Source organism: Vidua macroura, chromosome 4 (genome assembly GCF_024509145.1).
Source record: "Vidua macroura isolate BioBank_ID:100142 chromosome 4, ASM2450914v1, whole genome shotgun sequence".
Taxonomy (NCBI): domain Eukaryota; kingdom Metazoa; phylum Chordata; class Aves; order Passeriformes; family Viduidae; genus Vidua; species Vidua macroura.
This window is the reverse complement of record NC_071574.1, coordinates 58,105,138-58,129,567: the sequence shown is the minus strand read 5'-3', so window position 1 is coordinate 58,129,567 and position 24,430 is coordinate 58,105,138. Positions and strand designations below refer to the sequence as shown.

General features: G+C 36.9%; 1 protein-coding gene and 1 long non-coding RNA gene across 8 annotated transcripts in view; one reads left to right on the top strand and one right to left on the bottom strand.

The window, feature by feature from the left end:
* Positions 1–490: 490 nt before the first annotated feature.
* Positions 491–6,106, top strand: LOC128806071 (uncharacterized). Its single transcript, XR_008436706.1, has 3 exons — positions 491–543; positions 4,377–4,600; positions 5,640–6,106. It is a non-coding gene; the product is annotated as an uncharacterized LOC128806071 (long non-coding RNA).
* The window catches only part of LCORL (ligand dependent nuclear receptor corepressor like), an 80,822-nt gene continuing 58,123 nt past the window's right edge, over positions 1,732–24,430 (bottom strand). For 4 of the 7 annotated variants that reach the window (XM_053975304.1, XM_053975308.1, XM_053975307.1 and 1 more), the window contains exons 7-8: positions 18,674–23,546; positions 2,668–2,828 (exon numbers count right to left, since the gene is read on the bottom strand). In XM_053975304.1, the coding sequence (XP_053831279.1) occupies positions 2,769–2,828; positions 18,674–23,546 (4,933 nt within the window). In that variant the 3' untranslated portion in view covers positions 2,668–2,768. Of the gene's footprint in view, positions 2,829–18,669; positions 23,547–24,430 lie in introns of all 7 variants that reach the window. The other 3 variants (XM_053975305.1, XM_053975306.1, XM_053975311.1) reach the window with 3 other exon arrangements.

Below are 24,430 nucleotides of genomic sequence, written 5' to 3'. Positions count from 1 at the left end.
ATAAAACTCAGACCAGAAGAGGTGAAAAAGGCAGTGGAACAGGTTAAAAACTGCTGGAACAGGTTACCTGTGCAGGTTCTGTCCTAGGAGTTTTTAAGACAGGACTAGGTGTGAACTACTCACAGCTGGCTGCCTTTGAGCAGGGTGTACAACTGTGGACCTTCCTGATGTCCTTTTATGCCGGACTTACCCTGTGATCCTTTCAGGCAAGAAACTTGAGCAGCAACTGGCACTGAATTTCCAGCCCCTCTGGGAACATTGCCTGCCCAATTCTCTGTGAAGGGAAGGGTTTTCTGTGTAATACAAAATTTGATGTGTTCTTGTAAAATTGCTTTACCTTTTCAGCAGGGGTGGCTGCAGAACTGCAGGGTGGGACAATCGGAATGTGTGCTGTCTCTCAAAGTTCCCTATTACTGATGATCAAGGTTTCAATGTAAGCAGCTGACTTCCTGAGAAAGGCACATGGCAGCAAGAATACATCCAGAGGTGACAAGGAGCTAAGCTTGGAATTGTCATCTTTGCAATGAAAAACATCTTTTCTTGGTACGCATTACTCCTTCTAGCTAAAATAATGCTGTTTTTTACTTTAATTCTATGTGTTGAAAGCGCCTAACTTCCCAGCTTCTTAATTAAGGAATAATATTTTATTCCTAAAATATTTTAATTTATTTAAAAACAACCTCTTTGTTGCTCTGGACCTATTACTGTGTGTCCTTTCTCTTTGCTGGCTAAACACAACAGTGTCAATCATGAACTAGACCTAGACTTGATTGCCCATTAAATAATGGTAAAATAGCAGTGATCACTCATCAGACTTAGATCCCATGTTTATTCCCACACTAGTTTTTGTTTCTTTAAACTAATGTTGTGATTCTTGTTTGCTTGTGTATTCAGTCTCTTCAGCCTGTGCACTAAAGCAGCTTCTTTTGAAAACAGGCCTTCGGCCGGTTGCTCTCCAGGCAGGACAGCAGGGGCTGGTGAGCTTGGGCTGTGCATGAAAACCCTTGAGTGAGCAGCCAACTAAAACTCAAAGGAATAATAATTAATAATAATGATTTGTTAACAAAAACCAGGCTTCTGCTTGGACCTGAGGGAGACATGTCCAAAGCAGTGAGGTGCTAGTATTTACTGGGTCTTTGAAATCAGAAAAATCCATGTGGCATCTCCTCCCATGGGCACACAAACACAGTTCCAGCTGCGTTGGCTCCAGTGCTTGTAAGACTCCTATGTCCTGCCTGCCTCCTTTCTGATCTTTGTGCTTTGCTGGGGCTCCACTAAAGTCAGCTTCAGTTCCTCTCCCCTGGGAAGCTTAATTCTCCTTTTGGCTTTCTTGCCCCACAGAATCCACGTGCATGTAACATTTGAGATACATAAAGACCTTCTAAACAGCTTGAGACATGATGTATGTTTATTTTTTAATCACATTCTTTTAATCATGTCCAATGCTTCAGTGACTCAATACCCTCTTGGGATCTTGTGCCACCAGAATTCATAACATTCTCTTTATTTCAGTTACTGGATTGCACCTGCAAACCAACAAACCTCTGTAAAGAGGAAATGCATCTTCATTTTTGTAAGGTGAATCCTTAAAACTTTTGTTTTATAAAATACAGTGTCTTCCAAGGAAATTTCCTTCTGGAAAATTAGTTCTTGTCAAGTAAAGGACAGACAACTCATGAATTAAAAAACCTCTACTCTAGCTACTGAATGTATGACTCCAGAAAAGAGAAGTATATTATATGGTTTTATTCTAACACTTTTTTTTATAGCTGTATTAATAATAAAGTTTTGATGAACGAAGTACATGAACCTTGCTAAGATCATTAAGCATGGAATGTCTACAATGTAGTCAGCTACAACCATTTACTACTTCTTTGAGTAGAGATAAAATTTTGATTTTACATTGAATTTCCAAAGTACACGGAAAAAATGAAATAGGAAGAGCATTTACATCCATTTTAATTGGTGGCAGGCATAAATTAATAAAAACAAATGGGGAAGAAAGACCATTTAGCAGAAACCTCAAAAAGTGCAGATACAGATTTGTTGAATGACAATCTTTCACGAGATTCTCCAGCAGGCTTGGTCTTTCTTTCAGACATTAGGGTCATTAAACACCATCACACAGAAGTTCTCAAGGTAAGTGAAGATGAAAGCATACTGCAGAAACAAAGTGGTGCTTCCATACATTTCAATCCGTTGGTGAAGGAGATCTCAGGTAATTTACCTTTGTACTGCTTTGCTTCGAGGTAGTCGGTCTCCACCTGTTACAGATTTGTTTGAATTATTACCATAAACCTTTACATGGTGACCTATGCCACAAATTACATAATATATTAACTTTCGTGCACAAAAATAAAATTGGGAAACCATAGTTAAATTTAAAGAACATAGAAAAATCACAATACTATCAAAGGGGAACATCGGATTCTGATATAAATTTGTACGGCAAGAATTTCATGATGGTCAGATGTGAAACTTCATATTTAGAAAAGAAAAAGTACATCAAACTGAATAATGCTAGTAGTATATGAAGCCAAATCACACAAGATTGTTTCAAGATCAATGTAATAAATGCTTATTATTTAGCAGAAAAAAAAATCAGGAACAATGTACAAAATAATAGTGCAAGAACAGCTGCAATCTATTTGTTCTCATCTGTTTTGAGATTTTGGTTAAAAACTTTACAGCTGGCGAGAGATGCTGCTGAAAAACTCAGATTCCACTCAGTGGGCTGATTAAGGCACATCTTTATGGACTTCAAATGTTCATTTTCTGTGTTCATGTCTATTGAATTCTGCGGCTCCGAGACTTTCACTTGTAGCGTGCTGTGAGAAAAGAAGTGGGGGTAGGAGAGGGGGAAAAAATGAGAAAAAGTTTAGTACACTTTCCTCTTGCCCTGCAAACAAGCTGATAAGAGGCAAGATGAGGTGGTGGCAGATCCTGTGTTCTGCTGGGGATTTTTGTTGTTTTAGTGCACGATGTTCCAAAAACACTGAGATTAGAACCTGATTCTGCTGTGCTGTGCAGCAGATTGGGCTGGTCTGTGTGGGGATGGCTGAGGCCCTGTCCACTGGCAGTGTCAGTCCCAGATCAGTCTCCTGCTTGTGCTGCTCCTTTACAGGAGGTGCAGTAACAGCTGCTCTTGCTTCAATCATCTCTGACTACTGTAAAGGTACAGAGCAGAAACTGGGCAAGAGTTCGGGGCTTGTTTTTATTGCTGACTATTAATTTAATGCAGCCATAGAAGGACACACATATTGACAATATTTTGATTAAATCTAGGGAAAAAAGTATTACAGGAAGGGAAAGAAGCCCAGTCCTTTGTGGGGGTCACTAAGCAGATGAAGGACAGATGTGTGGATTGAATCCTCAAACAGTTTGGGTTGGAAGGCACCTTTAAAGGTCATCTACTTCAACTCTGCAATGACAGGGACATCTTCAACTAGATCAGGTTGCTCAAAGCCCCATCCAGCCAGATCCTGAATGTTTCCAGGGCTAGACATCCAGCATCTGTCTGGACAACCTTTTTCAGTGTTTCACCATCCTCAAAATCAAAAATGTCTCCCTTAATATATAAAGCACTCAGAAGTGCTTTAAGATATAAAACATACTCGGAAGACAATTTCAATCCTCATTTCAAACCTCTTCATCCCTTTTATTTTACTGTCTACCTCCTGCAGTGATTTGTCCCCCTGTGTGTGATACATTGTTTCTCACCATCCTTTTCAAAGTTTTTGAGAACTTACAGAGTGACAAAGTTGAAAATATTTCTGAGGTACTAAAAATGTTCTAAGTACTGTAATTAAGGGTAGGAGGTAATCACCATGGTAAAACCTATCTGAACAGTTTCCTATCCAAGGGGTATTTAAGCAGCAGAAACAGCTTTTATTTGCATTTCAGGAAAAGAGGTTCAACACAGAACTCATTCTGAAGAATTGAATGTGCTGTAGTGTAGTGTTCACATGGGTGTGCAGAGTGGCTGAGGACAGTCAGTCAGTGTAGGACTATAACCTAAAACATTGCATTGTGTTACTTAAATACCAATAACTGACTTTGATTAAAACATTTTCTGTGTCACAGCAGAAGGGAAAGAGCTTAGGCAACAGCTAAAATGACAATTCACTGTTGTTTGTCATAGATGTCAGAAAGAGTTTTAATTCTTTCACATTTTAGTATCAGCACCCCTCAAGGCTGTGTGCTGACATAGTGAAACAGAAATTTCTCATTTACTAACACTACTTCCCAACCCTCTAAACTGGTGCACTTTCCCCATGCTCTGCATTTCCTTGTGTCATTATTCAGCCTCTCTCTTTTGTCTTGTTTTGCTTTGTGCCCATTTCCTCTGCTTGCTCTGATCTTTTCCTTTCCTGTAGGAAAAGGACTTCAGTCAGCAAGGTTACTTTCTTGAGTTTACAACCGCTTCAGACTTGGATCTTTGCCCTCAGGAAGTCAAAGGCTTTTCTTACAACCATCGGATTAAGTGCATATGGAAGATGGTGTTAAGGCTTCAGTTAGCAGCTTTCCTCATCCCTAATGATTTTGTGCTTTTCAGGCATGGCCATGTAGCAAAACACAACTTCTAACAACTTCCCAACAGGTAATGAATGAATAGGGCAGGAATGTTTTGGTTTGGTTCTTTTAAGGGTTGGGGTAGTTTGGGTTTTGGGATTTTTTGTTGTTGGTGGTGGTTGCTATCTGAAAGGAACATAAATGCCTTGGGAATCAAGAAATTGCAAACTATGAAATAGTATATACCTGCAAAGTACTTTAAACCCCAGCATTTCTACTGTCTTTAAAGCAGTCGACAGATAAACTGTGTTGAATGCTGGGCAAGTGCCAGATAGGAAAAGCCAAAGGTTTTGGCTCTTCATATGACCTGGCACATTCCTTCTGTAGATCAACTGGGAATTGTACCAAGCTGGTAAGGGCCATTTTCCAAACTAGCTGCTGGTGGTAACAGTGTATCCTACATTTGGTGCAACTGTGGCCATCATTCCTTCTCATTTGCTTGGACTATAAATGAAAATGCTGCATGTTATTGTAGCATCAAACAGCCCTTTCCAAGGACTCAGCTCTGTCAGGGACTGTCCTACTCTTCATATTTTAGGTTTGTACAGGTTTCTGTACAAGGTGCAAAAGGCTGGACTGAATTTGCAAAACTGTAACTGGAGTATGTGTTGATAATGTTCATGTGGTCATCTATTTACCTCTCAGAGAAGAACCCTAGGAAACTCAAGACTTTACTTTTTAAATAAATGCATAACAACAGGAATAGAAAAATGTTAATTTTTTGCCCCAGTTCCTTGGTATGGGTAACATCAATAAAAAAAGTTAAAGTATTTTAGAAAATTTTACCTTGATAAAAATTAAGTGGAAAATAATATGGCTAGAGATTTGCTTTAATATATTTGTTAACCAAGAAGAACCTAGTCTTTTATCTTGCTTTTCATTCCTTCACCTGTAGTGATTTATATTCCAGCTGTTGATGTAATAAGGTAAAAAAATTGTGTATTTAAATATTTTTAAATCAGAGAATGTAATTAAAGGGATAAAGTTAAACAGAAGCAGTTAAGTTTTTCCATTCAAATCCATCAATTGATTCTACTCTCAATTTTATTCCACTCTACTTGCACAAGCTCCACATTGCATTGAGCATTCTTAGCAAAGGATGATGTTACTCACAGCCTGATGGTCCCAGAAGCCACAGAGCCTATTTCAGGAGAGCCTGGAAGAGTATCCCCACTTTACAGCCCCCTGGAGCTCTGCACTACCAACACTCACACCAGTAGGAAGATGGAGTTTCCTTTAATTCCCTGGACAACAGGCATATACTGACCTTTCCAAATGGTCTCTAAAAGGTTAGAATTTTGAGTTCTGATGCCATGTGTTTATCATGCCAGTAATTATCATCTGTTTTGTTTTTACTCACTTGGGACTGACTCAGTTAATCAGCTTCCATGCATGTGAATTGTGGAAAGCAGCTACAGGTGTTTCTGTGACATGGAACATCATAAACTCCAGCCATGACTTATCCAATAGCTTTGTTTTCACTAGGGAATTTGAAGACAGGACAAGTGTTCAAATCCCAGTGAAAAAGATGAAAACCATCTTCATTTTTTTCACAATTTGTGTGACAAATTAGTGAGATGTCTTGGAAAATTCAGCATTTTTTCTTCATCTTTAATTATACTACCCTTTCCTAGCTCTTTTCTCTAAATAGTCTTGAAGTGCTGGTAACATATTTACTGCTTAATTGAAAAGATTTTATATTTCACCATGTATAATAACGAATCCATATAATTCTTGTCTTTTCTTAGAAAGTAAACAGAAAAAAAAGGGATATGGAAATGTGACTACACTTTTTGATCTGAAACAAGAGCAATCTGAAAAAATGTCTCGGGGAGCCAAATTCAGCAGCCCCTCAGCAGGTGCTCTGCCGTGGCTCTGTGCAAGGGGCCTGTTCAGTGTCAGAGAAGTTTGATCTTCCCCAGAGCCATGTGAAGCCCAGAGGGATGGCAGGCCTGGCACTGAGGACATGGGCACACCATGCTGTGCACAGTGACAGGACACACTGCTGGCTCTGTGCAAGCTGGGAATGCCCTCACCTGCTCTGGGCTTTTTTTGGAAGCTGCTGCACACCAAACCAATGGGTCTGGAACAGTGAGCAAGGACTTCGGGATGGTTTTGTGTGTGTTGTAACTCCCCGTTCTATCACCATTACTGAATTACCTCTGAATTTACCATCTTTCAACAGCACTGCAGAAAGGATGGATTGCCTGTGTTGTTCTAATTCATCTTAGCAGCCAGATCAGAGTAACATCAATGGACTCTCGGGTCCTCTCTGGTCTCCTTGGCTAAGCAGAGAACCCTGTGTGTTAGTTAAGTTTCCAGACATGCTGGGGCCTAAAGGGATCTCTCCCCACAAAAGTTTCCTCCTATCATTTAATAAAAAGGAACAAATAGAGAAGTTTGAATTCAGCCTTCTACTAAAGTAAGCAATGAGTGGCCTCCCCATGCTTGTAAGTGCTAAAGAAAACGTTGTTCTTTGGCATACTTTCTGTTAAAACTGCCTGAATACAACTATTTTTGTTTGAAAATCCACATTTTGTTCTTTAGTTTTACCCAAATCATCATTATACTATTATAAATACTGATTTTTAATAGCAGGATGGGAGAGCAACACCAGAAAATGTGAGGCTGCCAAGTACAAAAGGAAAATAATATTCTTTGATCTGCTTATTTTCTCTGCAGTTTCGAGCCACGTTATTCTGGAAAACAGGATATTTGACACCTGTTGTTGTTTTATGAAAATGATAAAGTTAAAACAAAACCTGGCTAGCTCAAGTCCATATATTTGCTGAGTTAATCTGTCACAACATGTTAAAAAAAGTAGGAAAAAGAAAAAAGTAGGAATGGGTAAAAATATCTCTTATCTGTTAGGTCAGTCCTCAGCATTTCCCATCAGAGACTGCCATCAATGCTGTGTGCTGTAAAACAGCTATGAAAGTATCACTGCAGGGCTATGTTTCTCTAAGTCATTTGCAACACCTACAGACAAGAACATCTCCTTCCCCACTATTTTGGAGCAAGGTCAAACTGGCTCTTACCCTCCTGTCTGACAGAAATTCTGCAAACTGCACTTGTTAAACACTGCCAGCAGTGATTGCAGACTGGTAGCTTGGAATGCATAAGAGCATCTGTGACACACAGCACTGACTCGAGGCTTTTACAGAAATATTTCAAAAACACTGAGTAGAAACAGTAAATCTTTAGCAGAATTTAAAAATATGTTCTCTGTACAAACTCTGCTCAAACAATTTCTCAAAAAAGGAACTAGTGGAATGCACCAAGTTAAAATCTACAATGACTACAGTAGCCTCAGTATGACTTCCAACAGAGACTGATTTGGTAATGTAATATACATTGAAAAGACAGTAAACCAAGCATGCACAGTCTGACTGATTGTCTCTAAAATTTAAACTCATTTTTTCCACAATGCCAAAACCCAGCAGCAAAGGAATCTATAAAGAAAATTTTCATGTCTCATTTCCATTTACCAGCTGGACTCTCATTGTAGTATAAAATAACATATTTCAGCTGTGTGGATGGAATCTCATTTAGGAATCAGAGAGAAAAAAAAATGCCCTGGAAATCAATCAAAGCAAGATGGGGAAATAAACAATATTCAGGGAGTCTTAAAAGTTAGATATAAGAGCTGAGTTTAACACAGCTGGAGTGCTAAGACAAACAAAACAGCACAACATACCAAGATGGGAGGTGAATTGAATGGAGACAAAAAGACAGGGTGAGAAGTCAGAACCAGCCATAATCCCAGACTGAAATTATGGTGGAAAGTTTATTTTGCTCTTCAGACTAACTCAGAGTTGTTTTCTTGGTTTGAGAAAAAAAAAAAAAAAAGAAAAAAAAAAAGGAAATATGAATGAAATACATAGAAAATATATGAGAGGGACAGCAAGAAGAGGCAACTAGGAATTTGTGAGCACTCTTGGCCTGTCAGTGAAAGAGCATTACTAACTGGTAGCTTTTTTCTGAATCTATATATTGAGATACCAACACACTGTTCAAGCTTTAAGTTTAACTTGCACAGAGACAAAATTAGATCACAGTGCTTATCATTGGTACTTCATCTTCAAAGACCATAGCACAGCAGTAACACTGAACAGCAGGTGGTTCCATTCTCAGGTAAACATTTGGCAAGTGGAGTGGATGGCAACAGTTTGAAAGTTCAGGTAGAGAAATAACATAACTTTCTCCCCAAAACCAGTCAGCCTCAGAAAATTACACACAACAGATCATACGTAACACAAAAGGTTTAAATTGAAATTTCATTGAAGAATTCAGGAACTAAATCTCTTTTTAAAAATAAATTAATCAGGCTTGCACAGCCATGGAAGTACAGAGCTCCATTCTAATGGCTCCCAAAAATACAGGGCAGGGTTGAATATATGTTGAAAGGTCTAAATAGCAATAACATTCTTTACCACTCCACAGAAGGCACAGGGTTTTTCAAGAACAAGGAAGTAGAATATTAATGTAAGCTGTCTCTGAAGTGGGCATGAAGAAGTAATAAAAGTTTAGGGTGCAATTTACTAATGATGATAGTACATAACCTGTTAAAGAAAAAAAAAAATAACCCTATGATCTCAAATTGTTCATAGCATACTGTCTTAAAAGATCTTGGTAACAAAAAGCAGCTAACATTCTAACAGTTGAAAGGCAGCATCATTAATATGATGATGAACATAATGAATTCTTAGCTTCCAGGCACCACCATGAAACAAGCCTTCCTCTGATCATCAGTTCCCTGAAAGAAAACTAATTTCTAGTTATTACTAGAAGTTAGCAGCATGGAAATAAAATAAAACCCCTAAATACCTGTTGTGCAGATGAGCACCACTGAAAGCTTTTAATATTTTTTTTCTACCTAATCATAATTATAAAAGGTTTGGAATGGGGTGCAATAAGGTGAGGTTGGAGGTTCAGAACAGTGTGTGCTTCTGGTTCAGGCTGTTCTGAGGAAGCACAATGCCTCCATCTCAAGTGCTGGGATGAATGCAGCTATGGAAGTCCTGTCACTTGAGCTCAAATCTTTAATCCATAATAGTTTTTTGACTTTATAAATGCAATTATGTTATGGAGAAAGATCATCTCAGAAATACGATGAGACAGTCCCTGGGTGGTTTAAAATCCACCAGACTTCTGAATTAAGGAAGGTCAAACAGCAATTTGCAAATAAGTAATTTCCTTTTCTGAGATCTCTACTACTTAAATGTAATTTAAAACCAGCTGTAAGTAGTAAACTGATAAATAGGAAATGTCAGCAACAAATATGATAAACAAGAGAATTTATTCAAACACACATCAAGAACTTTAAATTAGAAAGACAGGTAACAACAACCACCAAATTTTAAGAATTGATACCTATATATAGCTTAAGTATAGTTCTTAAATATTCACTTGCATTGTAAATAAATTTCTTAAATTGTAAAAATAAATTATTATTATTGAATGTTTTGAAAATTATGCTAAGTGCCCCAATAAAAACACTGAAGCCTAACTTTTAAGTAGTTTTTTCCCCCTAAAATTTACCCTGCATTCAAAATGAAAGACTTTACACATGGGCAAGAGAGCATAATTCAAGTGAGAATAAGAATTTATTTTGAAAGAAAAATATTGTAAGTCATTTTTTACAGCTTCTAGACAAGATTTTTTCAGCTAGGTTTCCATTTCATGTATAGGGAAATAATCCATTGTTCAGACCAAGATTTCAATAGTTTGAAATAAGAAAGCTTGGAGGCCAGGCCTGTATCAGTAAAATATCAAATATAATCTCTGAGTATTTGTGAAATCCACACCTTAGGTAACAGGAACCTGTATCAAGATCCATCTGAAATGACTGACTTCCCTGAACATCTTAATTTTCATGTATGCATGCATTTTAATATGAAATGTGAAAGCCTCATTATTCTAATTCCTAGCAGAATCATAAATTTAGAAATATTCTACCCTGAGCTACAAAATGAAAACAAATAATAAGAATACCTACATAAGACCTGCTTGGAAAAACCTGATTGTAGTCACATTACTCACTGATGTCTTGACAGCTGACATAAAACATCCCAAACCAAGCAGAAATCCAGACTTACTCTTCTAAAAGTATTTTTAGTCCTAAGTTAATTTTAAGGCCATTTCTACTGGTATACATGAAGTAAGAAAAGTAGGTCTAAAGTCGATCTTAACTGAAGAAAGAGATGCAGTCAAATTAAGATACCTGCCCCACTTACAAATAAACCATGATAAAACACAGAAGCAGATTCCTCTTATGGATGCCCAGAAGTGAAGACAGAAACGAGCATGTGGCAGTGAGTGGAGGATGGAGAGTAGGTGAGTGGCACAGCCACTGAAAGAAAGTGGCTAAATTGAATCTGTGGTAAGGAACCAATAAAGCAGATAGAAGTCAGGTGAGCTTCTGCTGTTGCAAAGACAAATCAAATAGTAAAACCTAGACAGACTGAAACCAAAGAATAGAATACAGAAAAGGGGACATTGCCTCCATAAATCATGAAGTTTCTCACTAAAGGTTTACATACTCTTGACACAGCAAGAGATACCATTTTTTGTACTCCAAAGAAATTGAAGAATAATCTAAACCGCCTTTACTGATGTCTGGAACATGAGAGGAATCCGCCTCAAAAAATGGTCCCCTTTCACTTATGAAAAAATGCAAAGAAACAAAAATTACTTGACCTGTCCCACAAGAACGGAATGTGCAATTTGCCATGAATGTGGCAGCAGAAACTGTAACTTGTCTAGAGTTATAAAGCATTCAGCTGTTGGCCCAAAAGCATGGAGACAGGAAGATGAAATCTGCTTAAATATCTTGATCTTGGAAAAGACATATCTCTACACTGTAGGAAAAAAATAAATAACCTGGTCTTCAATATGAAAAAAATGGATTAAAAATCTGGTATGGCTTTTTACAAAAGAATTTCCATACCTGGGTTTGAAGAAATCTGTGACAAAAGCTGACTGACATTTTGCTCATGCTATTAAAAATCTCTTGGCAGGTGTATGGACCAGACAGAATGGATTAGCCAAAGTACACAATGAGAAATTTAGTAAAAAATCAAAACAGGAATAAAACTGGGCTGCACTTGTCTTCTGCAGAATATCCTTTGGCACTCACAAACACACAGCTTGGGATAAAAGGAAAGCTGATGCATGATCTGAGAATCAGTTACAGTTTGGTACTAAAGGAGAGCAAAGTATGAAGGCAGGATGCAGAGAAATGTGGAATAACCAGAGTGCAATGGCCTGGGCTGGTCTGAACCATGGCTCAGACGTGGGTCTGAATAAACAAAAGGAGCAACAGCAACGTTGTGGAATGAACAACAGCTCGGCAGGAGCCCGGTGCTGCACCAGTGCAGGACAGGCACTGCTGGGACAAAGGCACAGGCAGCTATCGTGGAGCACAGATGAAGCACAAGTCAATGCTGTACTGCTGCAACACCACAAGTAAGTGTCATGAGATACAGAAAGCAGCAGTTCAGCCAACACAGGAAGAGACAGCCAATGGCAAGGGTGTAATTTTCACTACAGGAGCAGAGCTGATGTGCAATGACTTGACATCCTAATTGGGCTCACCACCCTCCTTGAAGAAGTGTGCACACCTTTTTACAAAAAGGTACAAAACTGCAGGGAAAACACAGATAATCCGATTTATTAAGTGAGTAATTAACAAAAAAAGTTCATGAAAAATCAGACACTGAGAATGTAGTATAAAATGAGCATTTAGATGAGAAATTAAGTCAGTCTGCTGAAAGCTGGCAATCCAACAATGGGAGAAAAGAAATAACAGAGGGAGGAAATGTGAAAACTGTGGTTTTCATAGATGGTTTTCAAAATGATACCTCATGCATTGAAAGGAGACAATGGAGAGAGATGTGTCTCAAGAACAACATTATTTTACCAAGTTACACTGCAAACAACCAAAACATTGAGTCCTAACCTGGTTAGGACTGTGGAGTACATGTTAATTATGACTCAGTTACAATAATTTCAATCTTGTATTTGACTAGCAGTGAAATAAGCATTACTTTTCTAGTTTTTTATAAAGCACTATTAAAAAAACCCTTGTGAGCAACAAAGTAAAAAATTCCAAATAACTTCCCAATTGGCATCTCAATCATGGTTCTACTTGCAGTTTTTCAAAGAAGTGATTTTTTCTTAAAATCATACCTTAGAAAGGTTCACAGGTAGCACATAACCCTGTATAAATATATTCAGGTACAGGTCTATGTATCACACATTTCTATATAATTGTATTTGGTAAAATCCATAATTCTGATTTCCAAACGTCTTCCTCTAATTTCTTTCAAAATACCTAATAATAAAAATCTTTAAATAACTATGAAGTGAACATGGCTAATGAGGACTCCATAAACTTTGTTTATCCAGACCACACACCCCAAACTACCACCACATTTGAGATGACATTGAGCACAGGAAGCAGGACACTGCCCCGACTGCCACCAAGGGCAAACCCGCCAAGCTGTGACACTGTAGTGGGGTGTGCACGGCAATATTGGCAAAACGCTGCTCTTAAAATATTAGGCTTCTTGTATACAGCAATTTCCTTTCAGATATATCCATCTGAAAGATATATCCATCCATCAAAGTTGTTGATCATTGTAAAAATATGTCTTAATTAAAACCTGAAGGTTGTCAACAGTTTTCAGAAACACACAGCATTCTCAGTGGCACCCAAGATTCAAGGACATTTTAGAGAGCCTTTCTTCTCCATGCTAACCACAGGAAACATTGCAGAGAAAAAGGCTTTTGATAAGGAAATACTGTCTTTAAAATATGGTGAAATTACTATTTCTATTAAATTAACATCCAGTTACCAAATAACAAAAACATTTTTACTAGTATCAAAGGTTGTTTAAACAATATCTTTAAGGCACAACTGTACATTCTAGCAAAATTAAAGGACACCACAAGTGAAAGGATGAACAGTGAATAAATGTGCCATTATATTTGGCTTAAAAGTCTGAAAAAGATTTCAAACCATCGAGGGTCTGACTAAAACTATCCTTTGAGGAATGAAAGATGAATTAGAAAAGGAAAATCTACCCAAGAATACATGCAAACAACCCAGTCTTGTCACACCATTTTAAATTTCCCCCCTCAGTTTTGGAACCAGAATCTGCACTTTTTGAATGTAATTAACTGAAGATTCCAGTATAAGACACTTTACAAAGATGTGGTGAAAACTGAAAAGCAGCAGTAGCTTTAGCATATAAACAATAGAGAAATGCAAACTAAGGCACAGTACACAGGCCTCTGTGAATTACAGCATCTCTCTTGAACTATTTTCAACCCCAAAATGTGGAATTGTCTCAGCAAAATTAATCTGCTCTGGTCATGGTCAGACTACATAAATACTTAATTTACAGGTTACCTCCTCACAGGCTCTGTTGATTGACTTCCCTCCTTTTCTGTCTAACAGCAACAGAAGCTCTGCTTTAAGGCCGTGAACTCTCAACAGTAGAGAGGATTTTTAAAAGGATATATACTTGTCAGATTTTCAAAAGCACTGTGCTGGCCTTGGAAAACTGCTATTTTCTCTTTTAGTAAAAGGCTTTCAAAGAAAGACAGAAGATTGTCTATATTTATGTAGTATTACCAGTTCCCTAAAGAAAGCTGAAAAATGTAGCCATTTCCTCAGGACCAAGGACAAACAGGAAAATATACCCATGAGTTTCTCAGTTTTTGAAGAGGTAAAATTAAAAACAGACAGCAAAACAATACTGAATAAAATGATGAAAAAATCACCCCAGCTTAGGTATAAAATTGGGTATATAAATCCTACACAAAGGCTTAATGATCATGGCACTAAGCTACAGCAAATTACATATCCTAGCAGGTAAAGAAATTTGAAGACCTCAGAGCCAAGTTCTTTAAAAAAGTCCATTATTCAAAGAAGCAATAGTAAAAATCCTTAGCTCAGAACTCTCAAAAGAAGATGAGTAACAGCATACTCTAAGGCAATATGCAAATAACTGCAGTTTAAAGCTGAACAGCACCCAAAACCTACACACCCCACACTAGATCACCTGATGTGAGAAAAAGAAAAGGAAAGAAGAGTATGTAATTTGGCAAGTAGAATTCCAGAGTGTAAAACAAAATGGACCATTAGACTGTGGCATGGGAGCTGCTGTTCCATCATGGGGAAGGAGGCAGAGACCAATAAGTTCATTAAATGAGTAAGGATTTAGTACACATGTATAGTCAACTACATATCAAGTGTACCTTTCTGCTTTTACACTTCTGCATTAAAAATGGCCCACTTACTGTGAACAGTCATTCATTTCATATTCTTCTTATATTTCTATTAATGCTCTTTGGTTTATGTCTGCCTGTGAAAAGCTAACTTCTTGTCTGGCAACTACAGGTATGAAAATTTCTATCTGCTTACTCTGCATCACAAGTGAAATTTATTTTAGAGCCAAGTAACCCTCTGATGAAAAGCCTTTGTGAAAAGTGCCTTCTTAAAATCAACAGATTTAATGACTGTTCTACTGTGTCTCCTCCGCACTTTTCCTAGCTCAGTATTTCAAATTTGTCATTCATTAGGGGTGTAGAATGTGGTCCTTCATGAAAGCTGAACAACCTGCTAAAACCAATCCTGTTTGTCATTAGGTCATTCACAGTAGTAGGGAAGTGTGGCTTTATTATTACTGGATTCCCCCATTTCTAGCTTTATTATTACTGGATTGCACTACCATGACACAAATAAGCAACAATACTGGAATATTAAAGCCATTCTAACACATATGTGTAAGAAAAAAATCACAAAATTTTCCCTTCCAATTTTTAGCAAACTTGCAGTAATGGACGTTAAGTTTAAGAAAATGTTTGTCTGTAGTGTTAATACAGATGTTATTTTATGTGCACAATGAAGAGACCAATTAGACTCACAACACTGAACTTTTCATAGTTATGATTCTTCACTCTTGCAGCCAACTTTGACCACAAAAATTAGCAAATTCTCTTTTCAAGTACTGCACAAACTTGATTTCATTAAGGTAAAATAGGAAAACCACATTCAAATGTAATAAAAAATTAAAATTGAAAAGTCATATTCTCTGCTGACAAATCCAATAGATCTGTTCTAAAACTCCAGACTACTTGAAGAAAAGTGAATGTAAGGGCGAAAATTAGACAGTTCATGTTAGATGAAAATATCCTAAATTTAAGTGATAGAAATTGATTTTTAAAAGCTTTTGTATGCAAACTCCCACCCTGATAGGAAGGCCAAGAGCATAGGTCTGTGATATCAGCTCTGCCTGCTACTGTTGAAGGTTCACAATCTCTTTTCCATCTGTATGAAGTCCACATCCTCTGAAGCAGATTTTTAAAATATTCAGTACATTGTAAGATTGTAAAATGGAGTATTTTACATGTCCCAGTTTTATTGTTGGATTAATATTTTTTTGTATTTTAGCTTGGCTTTCTTGAAACCTTTTGGCCAAGTCCAAAGCATGTTAACGTGCACTTCAGTGTTACAAGTGAATTACCCTTGTGAAAAGAAAACAAATGCTTTCCTAAAAACATGCTTATGTAACTTTCTTTGCACAACAGAGAATAATAGCATTTCAGTGTTGCTAAAGAAATAAAACTTGCCAGAAGATGGATTTAGAGTAAAAGAAAACTGCCCTTCAACACATCATAAGCATTGTGGAAGCAACAGTTCAGAAGTAGCAACAAACATCAAAGGGACCCATGTATCTACCAGCCACCTTATCTTGAATACAACAGGCAATGAGAAAAAGCAATTAACTCTTTTCTGTTGCTCGAATGAGTGCATGGCTTGTTCTAGTTCTTTAACACTACTTGAGCTGTAGGAATTCAATTGTTTATTCCTGCTTGCACATGCTAATGAAAACCAAGTGTACATAGAAAATTTGGTAACAACATTCTGCCCACCTGCCACAATGTTTTACAATAAAACAGCATCACAACATCTCTCTTTAAGAACATTTGGTAAGACCCCAAGATCCGTAAAAGTTTTAGAAAAACTTCAAATACTGACCATAAGTGCGTCTATAGCAACATTTCAAGCATGACAACAGAACAATGATATAGTTTATGATACCACATAAACAAAAATACAATCCAAACAACATATGAACGAAACATGATGTTTTCATGTGCATTAAACTCCCAGATGCAGGAATTATGTTTGAAGTCACATGCATGCACAGCTAGAAATCAGGTTACTTCTTGTTACGGAGTAGCCGTATCAGACTAAAAATGTTTGTATGATTTCCTTGGCTGGTGCAAGAGTACACAATGTGGAATCCACACAGCAAAACAAGACATCCTTCCAATATCAGACAATCCTCTGATAGTGCAATAGTAACCCTAAGAAAGATCTGGGGTTACAAGTATGGATACAATTCCAGATCATCATTCTTTGTCTTTTAACATTTCCTTTATCAATGAATTTCCTATCATAGCTTTTCTAAAGACAATGACTGATATGAGAAACCATAAGTAAAAGGGAAAATAACAAAAACTGTAGATGAAGTAATGTAAAATATCAAAATAGTTATCAGATTTCCTGAAAATCCAAAACTAAAGGATGAAAGTTATCAGGTAGATAAAATTGAGTCCCAATTAAAACTAACATGAGACCGTATCACAGTAACAGGTCTTGCATTACCATAGAAACAGAACATTTACAGATAAATATAATTGGAATGTAACAATTTCTCAACAAGTTACAAGTATGAGAGAGCTCTTTCTTCATTTGTAATACAGAAATGGATATGTTCTATCCTTTCCTTTCCTAGTTATTTTTTACAGCAATTTTGTGTCAAAGTTTGACCTTCTTAAAAACAAATTATTTATGTTGAGCTTGGCCCCAGATCAATGAATTCAAATACAAAAGGGTAGTCTATAGATAAAAAAATGCTGCACTTTGGAAAAAGCAGGGTTATACTGAATGAGCTTAATATGAAGAATTCTATATAATCACATGAAGTACAAAAGAAACAAAGCATACAAGAGCCATTATATTGTTTATATTACAACTTAAATTAACCTTTCCATTTATTATCAGAGATCTTTTTTTACAAGACAGAATACAAAGGAAGACCTAAGATTTTGCTCTGATATTTTGAATAAGGTTTTTTTATTTGGCCAATGTATCAGATTAGCTAATACAATATTGTTTTTACAAAGCCAGTAATTTAAATCACATTGCAGGAGTTGTGTTTCACTTGGCGAGGATTTCACACCTTAGTAATTTTGTTGAAATTAGTTAAGACTTCTGTTTAAGGATATCTCTTCACCCAACAGAAGAAATAATTACACAAATGTGCCCTCTTTCTAAGTAATATAATGGCCTTTCTGAGATCACAGTTGTATTACAATATATTTATAAACACCTATCTTTAAAAAATTATTTAATTTCACACTAGCCTAAAAAGATCCCAAGCCAAAGTATTTAGCATAGTAACTGTATATTGTACTTGTGAAAAATAATTTTGCATTTTAAATTGTTGTGTAAGGATTCAATGTGCAAACCCCTTAGAGTCAGCAGATTTCATTTGGCATGGAAAGGATACTAAAATGGGTCTCTGACTGAATAATTTCCAGAAGTACAAAATACTATCTTTTACTGTAAAATTACAAAACTATTACAGATTTGTAACAGAAATTATTAAATGAGAATTTTTTAAAACCAGCTATATGCTAATGCACTGGATTTATGCTTCATTTTATAGCTGACTCCTCCTCACACTATGAGAAACTACACAATAGAATGAAATTCCGTTCCTTTTAAAGTCAATAGCCAGTTGTGACTGACTTCAGAATGTCAGAACTTGACTTCTTGTCTGTCTAAACTATACTGCTTAGCTTATCAGAGCTGAAAGAATAGTGCAAAACATTATAAACATAAACATTTTAAAATTGCACTTTCTGAATTATTCTGATGTTATGCAATGTTTGATTTCATGACTTTTCTGAAATTAAAATGAGAAACATGCAATAAACAAAAAAGTGCTTAGTTGTTTGACTTGTCCAATTCTTTAGGATTTCAATTTTAAGATGAAGTGGGGAACAATAACTTACCTACTTGGTACTTTGGGTAATAAGGTGCCATTTGTCCACTACTGCATGATTGTCTCTTATGCCTTTTTCTTAAATTTGTATCAGTGGTCTCCCATTGTGGACTTTTCCTTTTGTTTATTCTAGTAAGACCTTCAGAACTACCAGCAGGATTATCGTCCTGGTTTACACCACTACTTAATTTTCTGCTGTGAAACTGGCCATCCAGCTTTTCAATCACTTTAGAAGAATTAGATCCTTTAGATGTTTCCACTTCATTTTCTTGTTTCTTTAATGTATTTTGTTTAGTAGAATGGGACCTTAAAAGAGGATGTCTTTTTTCTTCCATATAGGCCTGAGTGCTTTTACTGTCGACAGCTTCAGGAGAATAAATGACATTATTTAACTTAAATGAATTGTGCTGCTCAATATGGTTGATTTTTTTCAGAAATATCCTACAGTCTTTAAAGGTTTTGGCTTTCCAAGTATTTTGAAACAGTTTATCTTGGCTTTGTTCTTTTCTAACATTTTGCTGGCAACGAATTGTTCCATTCGCCTCTGAATGTGACTTAAGTATATTTGCTAAACCAGGATGTGGGTTAAAGTCAGATGATCCCATCATCTGTTGAACAAATGCATCTCTGGTTTCATTTTCAGTTGGCAAGAGGCTATTCTGAGACTCTACCAAAGTCTGAGTGGGCTGGATTTCTACCGTATTTTTGTCCTGCAGCTTGGGTGTTTCATCATTTGTCTCCCCACTTGTACTTTTAAACAATTGGCTTTGGCAAAATAACTGTAGATTTTTCTTTTTTGATTTCCAGCCTCCAGGAGCCTGATTATAGAGCTTTTTTGTTTGTCCCCACCTATCACGCTGCAACTTCTTAAATTCATTTCTTTTTAATCTGGCTAAAGTGAAATTACTTTTCATGCTTAAGACTGGAGACCTCACCATGTTATGTAGTATTTGCAATTTCCCTGCTGGTTTTGAAGGGGAGGATAGTGCAAACTTTTTAAAGTGCTTTCTGAAAGGGCAAGTGCTAGGATCAGATTGCTTAGTTTCCATCTTTATCTCTTTAGTACTAACTACTTCTAAGGGATTGCGAGCATTTGCCTTTCTCACAAGAGAGAGAGACTGTGTTTCTGTAGTTTGCATAAACCAGGCGCAGAGTTCATTCATATTACACTTTTTCTGGAAAAGCATTTTTATAGGCGATGTTTCAAGTTCTACAAGGCAGGAGTCTAAAGGGTCTGACATTTCAGTATTACAGTCTCGTTCAATGGGATCCCTTTTTTCACACTGACATTTGTCAAACTCATTTCCCCCCACTCTCAACCAGGTATTAGTCATCTGCTCAAATCTGTTGTTTAGTTCTTCCAACAAAGTGTCACTTGAAGTGGAAGTAGGCCACCACCTGAGAGAGGGATTTGACGAAAAAATGGGATCTGATGATACCTCATTAATGGGCCCAAATCCACCATCCTTAAGATCCTTTTTAGCATTTACTGGATTTCTCTGTTCTGAGGTATCTCTGGATGCTATGCACTGATTTGATTGTGTAAGTTTTTCCTTTCTCTCTTTAGCTTTTTTCAAATGGAGTTTGTAAGATTTATGTAGTAAGGCACTTCTACAAGTAAATGTACTAGAAGATGCTAATGAATGCAAAAAATGCAGTGAAGGTTTTCTGTCTCTAGCAGAGTGTCTCGATGGAATTTCACGTTTTCTTGACACTGCTGTGCTAACATTGTGTGATCCATCCTCTCTAGAATCTTTCTGCATGTTCTTCACTTGACCCATATTATTGCACAGTTGATTTTTTCTTTCTTGTGGTATGTTTTTTTCTAACACATTCTGCTGTTGTAAAGGAGGCAAACCATTGCTGATGCTCACTTTTCTTTCCTGAGGTGAAAGTCTACTGACAGTCACTGATATGCCGGAAATTTTTACTTTTGCTGGCCTGCCAGGCTTTCGAACAGTGGTTAATGGTTTCTTAATCTGCCGTATAACATTGCTGCAAGGATGTGGTGATGCCAGATTACTCTTGATAGGCCTGACATAGTCATAACCAAAGACCTCCTTTTCAGTAGAAGGATTCTGGAAGGCTTTTACTGTTTCAGTCAAAGCATTTCCAGTTTCTGCATTGTGCCTTGCTTTGCTGGGATCATTGGCAAAATTAGAATCAATACGTTGTGTGGGCAGAATGCTGATGAGATTTAGATTTCCTTCAGAAACATGTCTCTTAGTTCTTCTTGACCTTCCAAAAACAACTGTCACAGTAATATTTTTGTTGCTGTTAACTTCTTCCATTGCTGCTGCATCAGACTTGACGCTTTTACCACCACAGCTAAGTTCTGGTCTAGGTTTTGTGCTTCCACTCATGTCTACTTTTGGTTTAGGAGGCCGTCCAATGGGTCTCTTAACCTGCTTAACTACTTGAGGACCTATTTTCTTTGGTCTACCAGGTTTTCTTTTGAAAACTAATTCATTGCTACTGCTTGATTTCTCCACAACTTCATCATTTTTTTTTGAATCATTTATGTTAATCTGACCAACTGGACAAGAGCTTGTAACTGCTTCCGCATAAATACAGCTTGACCTCTCCTTAGTATCATTTTCACTGCAATCACAACCCTTGACACAGACTGCATGAGAAAGGTCACCTGTGGCCCGTTTATCTAACAAAGCATTTGTGTGCCCCTGAAACAAACAAAGATCTGTGCTTCCCTTAGAAGATGCAGCTGCAGATGTCAAAGTGTATTTGACTCCTTCATGACTGTTAACTTCTGAGACAAACATAAGCTTAATAGGACTAGAGTAGTTTAAGGGAGATGAGATCTCCCTGGCTTCAGAAGTTACATGCAAGTCCCCATTACTGGAAGCTGAACTGCTTGAATTAAAGGTCAGAGATTTCAAAAGGCCGTCATTAATTTCTTGATCTATAACAGTTTCTTGTGTGTTTGATGCAACACAAATTGCTTTGATTTTACTGCTGCTTGGCACATGTGAATATGGAAGGAAGCTTTGTCCTGTGCATCCCATTTCGCTCAGAGTGAAAGGTAAGCCCCTTCTAGTAGCTGGGTTCACAACCTGTTCATAAGCATTATCTTTTAATTTTTGGCTTATTTTGTAACTATCCAACAATGAGTTGCTAGTCTTTCTGGATAAGTTTATTGTATCTTCTAAACGCTCCACAACAACTTGCAGATTTGTGTCTCTCACAATTTTGCTTATATTTATGTCACTGCATCTTTCAGCATGAAGATTTTTATTTATTCTCATTTTTTCCAAACTTTTCAAGGACTTTTTTGTACTGGATGACTTTCTAAACATGATATTGTTTGTTACATACACAGAGTACCATCCAGGAGGCACAATGTTACGTTTAGTTCTACCCAAGATTTCATTACTCTCATCCTTCAGAGGAATCTGACCAGTCTCTTTTAAGGTTGCACAATCTCCTTGTGCATTTGGGAGTTTTGCCTGGCTGGCTGCAATAGCACTGTTTTCTGAAAGAACTAAAAAGCTGGAGCTCGTCTGAAATTTAGTAAGAGGTAGATCGAAAGACTCTGTTTGGTGTACTGGAAAGCACATTGGTTTGGTTTGACAATTCACACATGGATTACTTTCAAGATGTTGCAAAGTCTCATCTTCTATCACAGTAAAACTATGTCTTTTATTTGGATGCATTTTATCAATTTTTTTTGTAGATTTCTTTGCATTTCTCTCAGAAATTGACTTTTTTCTTACAAGAGTTTCATCAAGGCTTGCAAGCTCCCTCTTGATTTGCAAAGACTGTCGTCGAATGACTGGTGAATCAGGAGAATTATATGTTGCAAATAAAGTTTCCTGACGCTTGCGAAATCTTGTCTGAATAATTTTATTTTCCACTTGTTTATCATGTTGGTGAAGTAATTCCATAAAGCTGTAATCACTTGCCTTAGCATTATGCAAAAGAGAAGTTATGAAGTCTCCTAATTTGACATCATTTTCTGGTGCCCTGTCACTGCTAGAAAGTTTTACAAGATTTGTTGCTAGATCTGTAGTGTCTATTGATTTCAACTTCTCGTTAATGCGGTCCATTAAATCTTGAAAAATAGCAGAATGTTCACCTTTCTCAGAGTTCATATAACCATCATTACTTTCTTGGTCTGCTGATCCCAGCGCTCCATCAGAATCCTCAATCTCTTTTCCTTTGCATGTTTTACCCTCATATTCAAACTCTCCCTTGCTTCCTTCAGCTGGCAAGAGGGATGGAGGCTGGTTGATGGATATTTCAAGCTTGTTGTTGTCCAAAGTTGGAAAGTCCATAACCATTCCTTCTGACAATTCAAATTCCTTACTGTGTACAGGTGACAGTGGAGGTGGTGATGGACTGCGGGATCTGTTTGAATACTTAATGCTGCTTAAGAGGTCACAGTCCTTAGCTGAATATGTACATGTTGCTGCTTTCACAGAATGCCTGTTATAATTATGCAACTGGTCAGCACAATACTTAGGAGAACTACATGCTTTGTTCACCATTGTCTTAATACATCCAATTGCTACAGCTTGGCATGACAAAGAATGGAAATCTTTAATACAAACAGACAGAGGTGGTAAACAAGTGTTTGGCCTTTGATTTTGTAAACAGCACCTTTTTGTCAGCATGTGTCCATTGCAACTGCAAAATGGAACGTGAACATCCTCTTCAGTAAGGGAACTGGGAGTTTCAGAGTGGACCAAATGTGTTTGCTTGCAACTGCAAACTATAGGAACATTTTCATCCTGTAATAGGAATTTTAACATAGCCAAAGTCTGTTGCCAGTGATATGAACAAAAAGACTCCAAAACTTTGTTTAATGTTGATTTTCCTTTTTCCAAATTAGCTGTTTCCTCTGAATTTGCATCAGCTGTTGAGCTTGAACTGAAAACGAAAACAAATCAAAACAAAATATAAATTACAGTAAAACACCACATCTAATGTTTGTTATAACGGTTAAACTCATGCCTAAAAACCTGATGTTTACAAAACAGTTCTGTTCTATTTGCAGTATTCAATCATACTTGCAAGTGTCACTAGCAATGATGTGCATCTTATCAGTGATAGCACTAAACTACCATTAAGAAAAATAATAATGAAAAAATTAAAGGCAAAAAGAATAATTTGAAATACAGCTTCTTGAACCTAACTGTAATTACAACAATGTTAACTTCCTGGTATTTCAAACTATCTTAACTATTAATGAAAGAAAACCTCACCAAGAACCTGGCAAGCTTGGTATTACTCTCATTTCACTAACTGGGGCACAGAGAAGGTAAATGAGTGAGGTTCAAGGTTGTGGCAGAGGAAAGAATGGATCCATCTCTCCTGAATCCCACTCTTTGATATTTAAATACTCAAGTGTACTGAGTGCTCTTCAGGATACACTTAAAGGTATTTCTAAAGACATTTTTATTTCTATATTTATAGAACACTTAACAAGCTAACAGAAAATGGAAAAAATAGCCTAGCACTCTTTTCAGGTAAAATTTTCCCTTTCAGTTTTTAAAAAATTGCAGTGGTGCATCACATGCTCTTCATTGCAATATATTAAATGCACATGTGTGTGCAACACACAGATTCCTTAAACAGAAAAAGAGATAATCACCACTGGAATAAGTAATTTCCAAGATAAAAGTTAATATCCTTTAAATATCCTTAAAACAGGGTAGGCCTATATCGACGGACTGCTGAACATTTGTTCTGAAATGTATTAACTAAAAAAACCTTATAAAATACTACTTTAACTATTTAATCAATTTCTTATA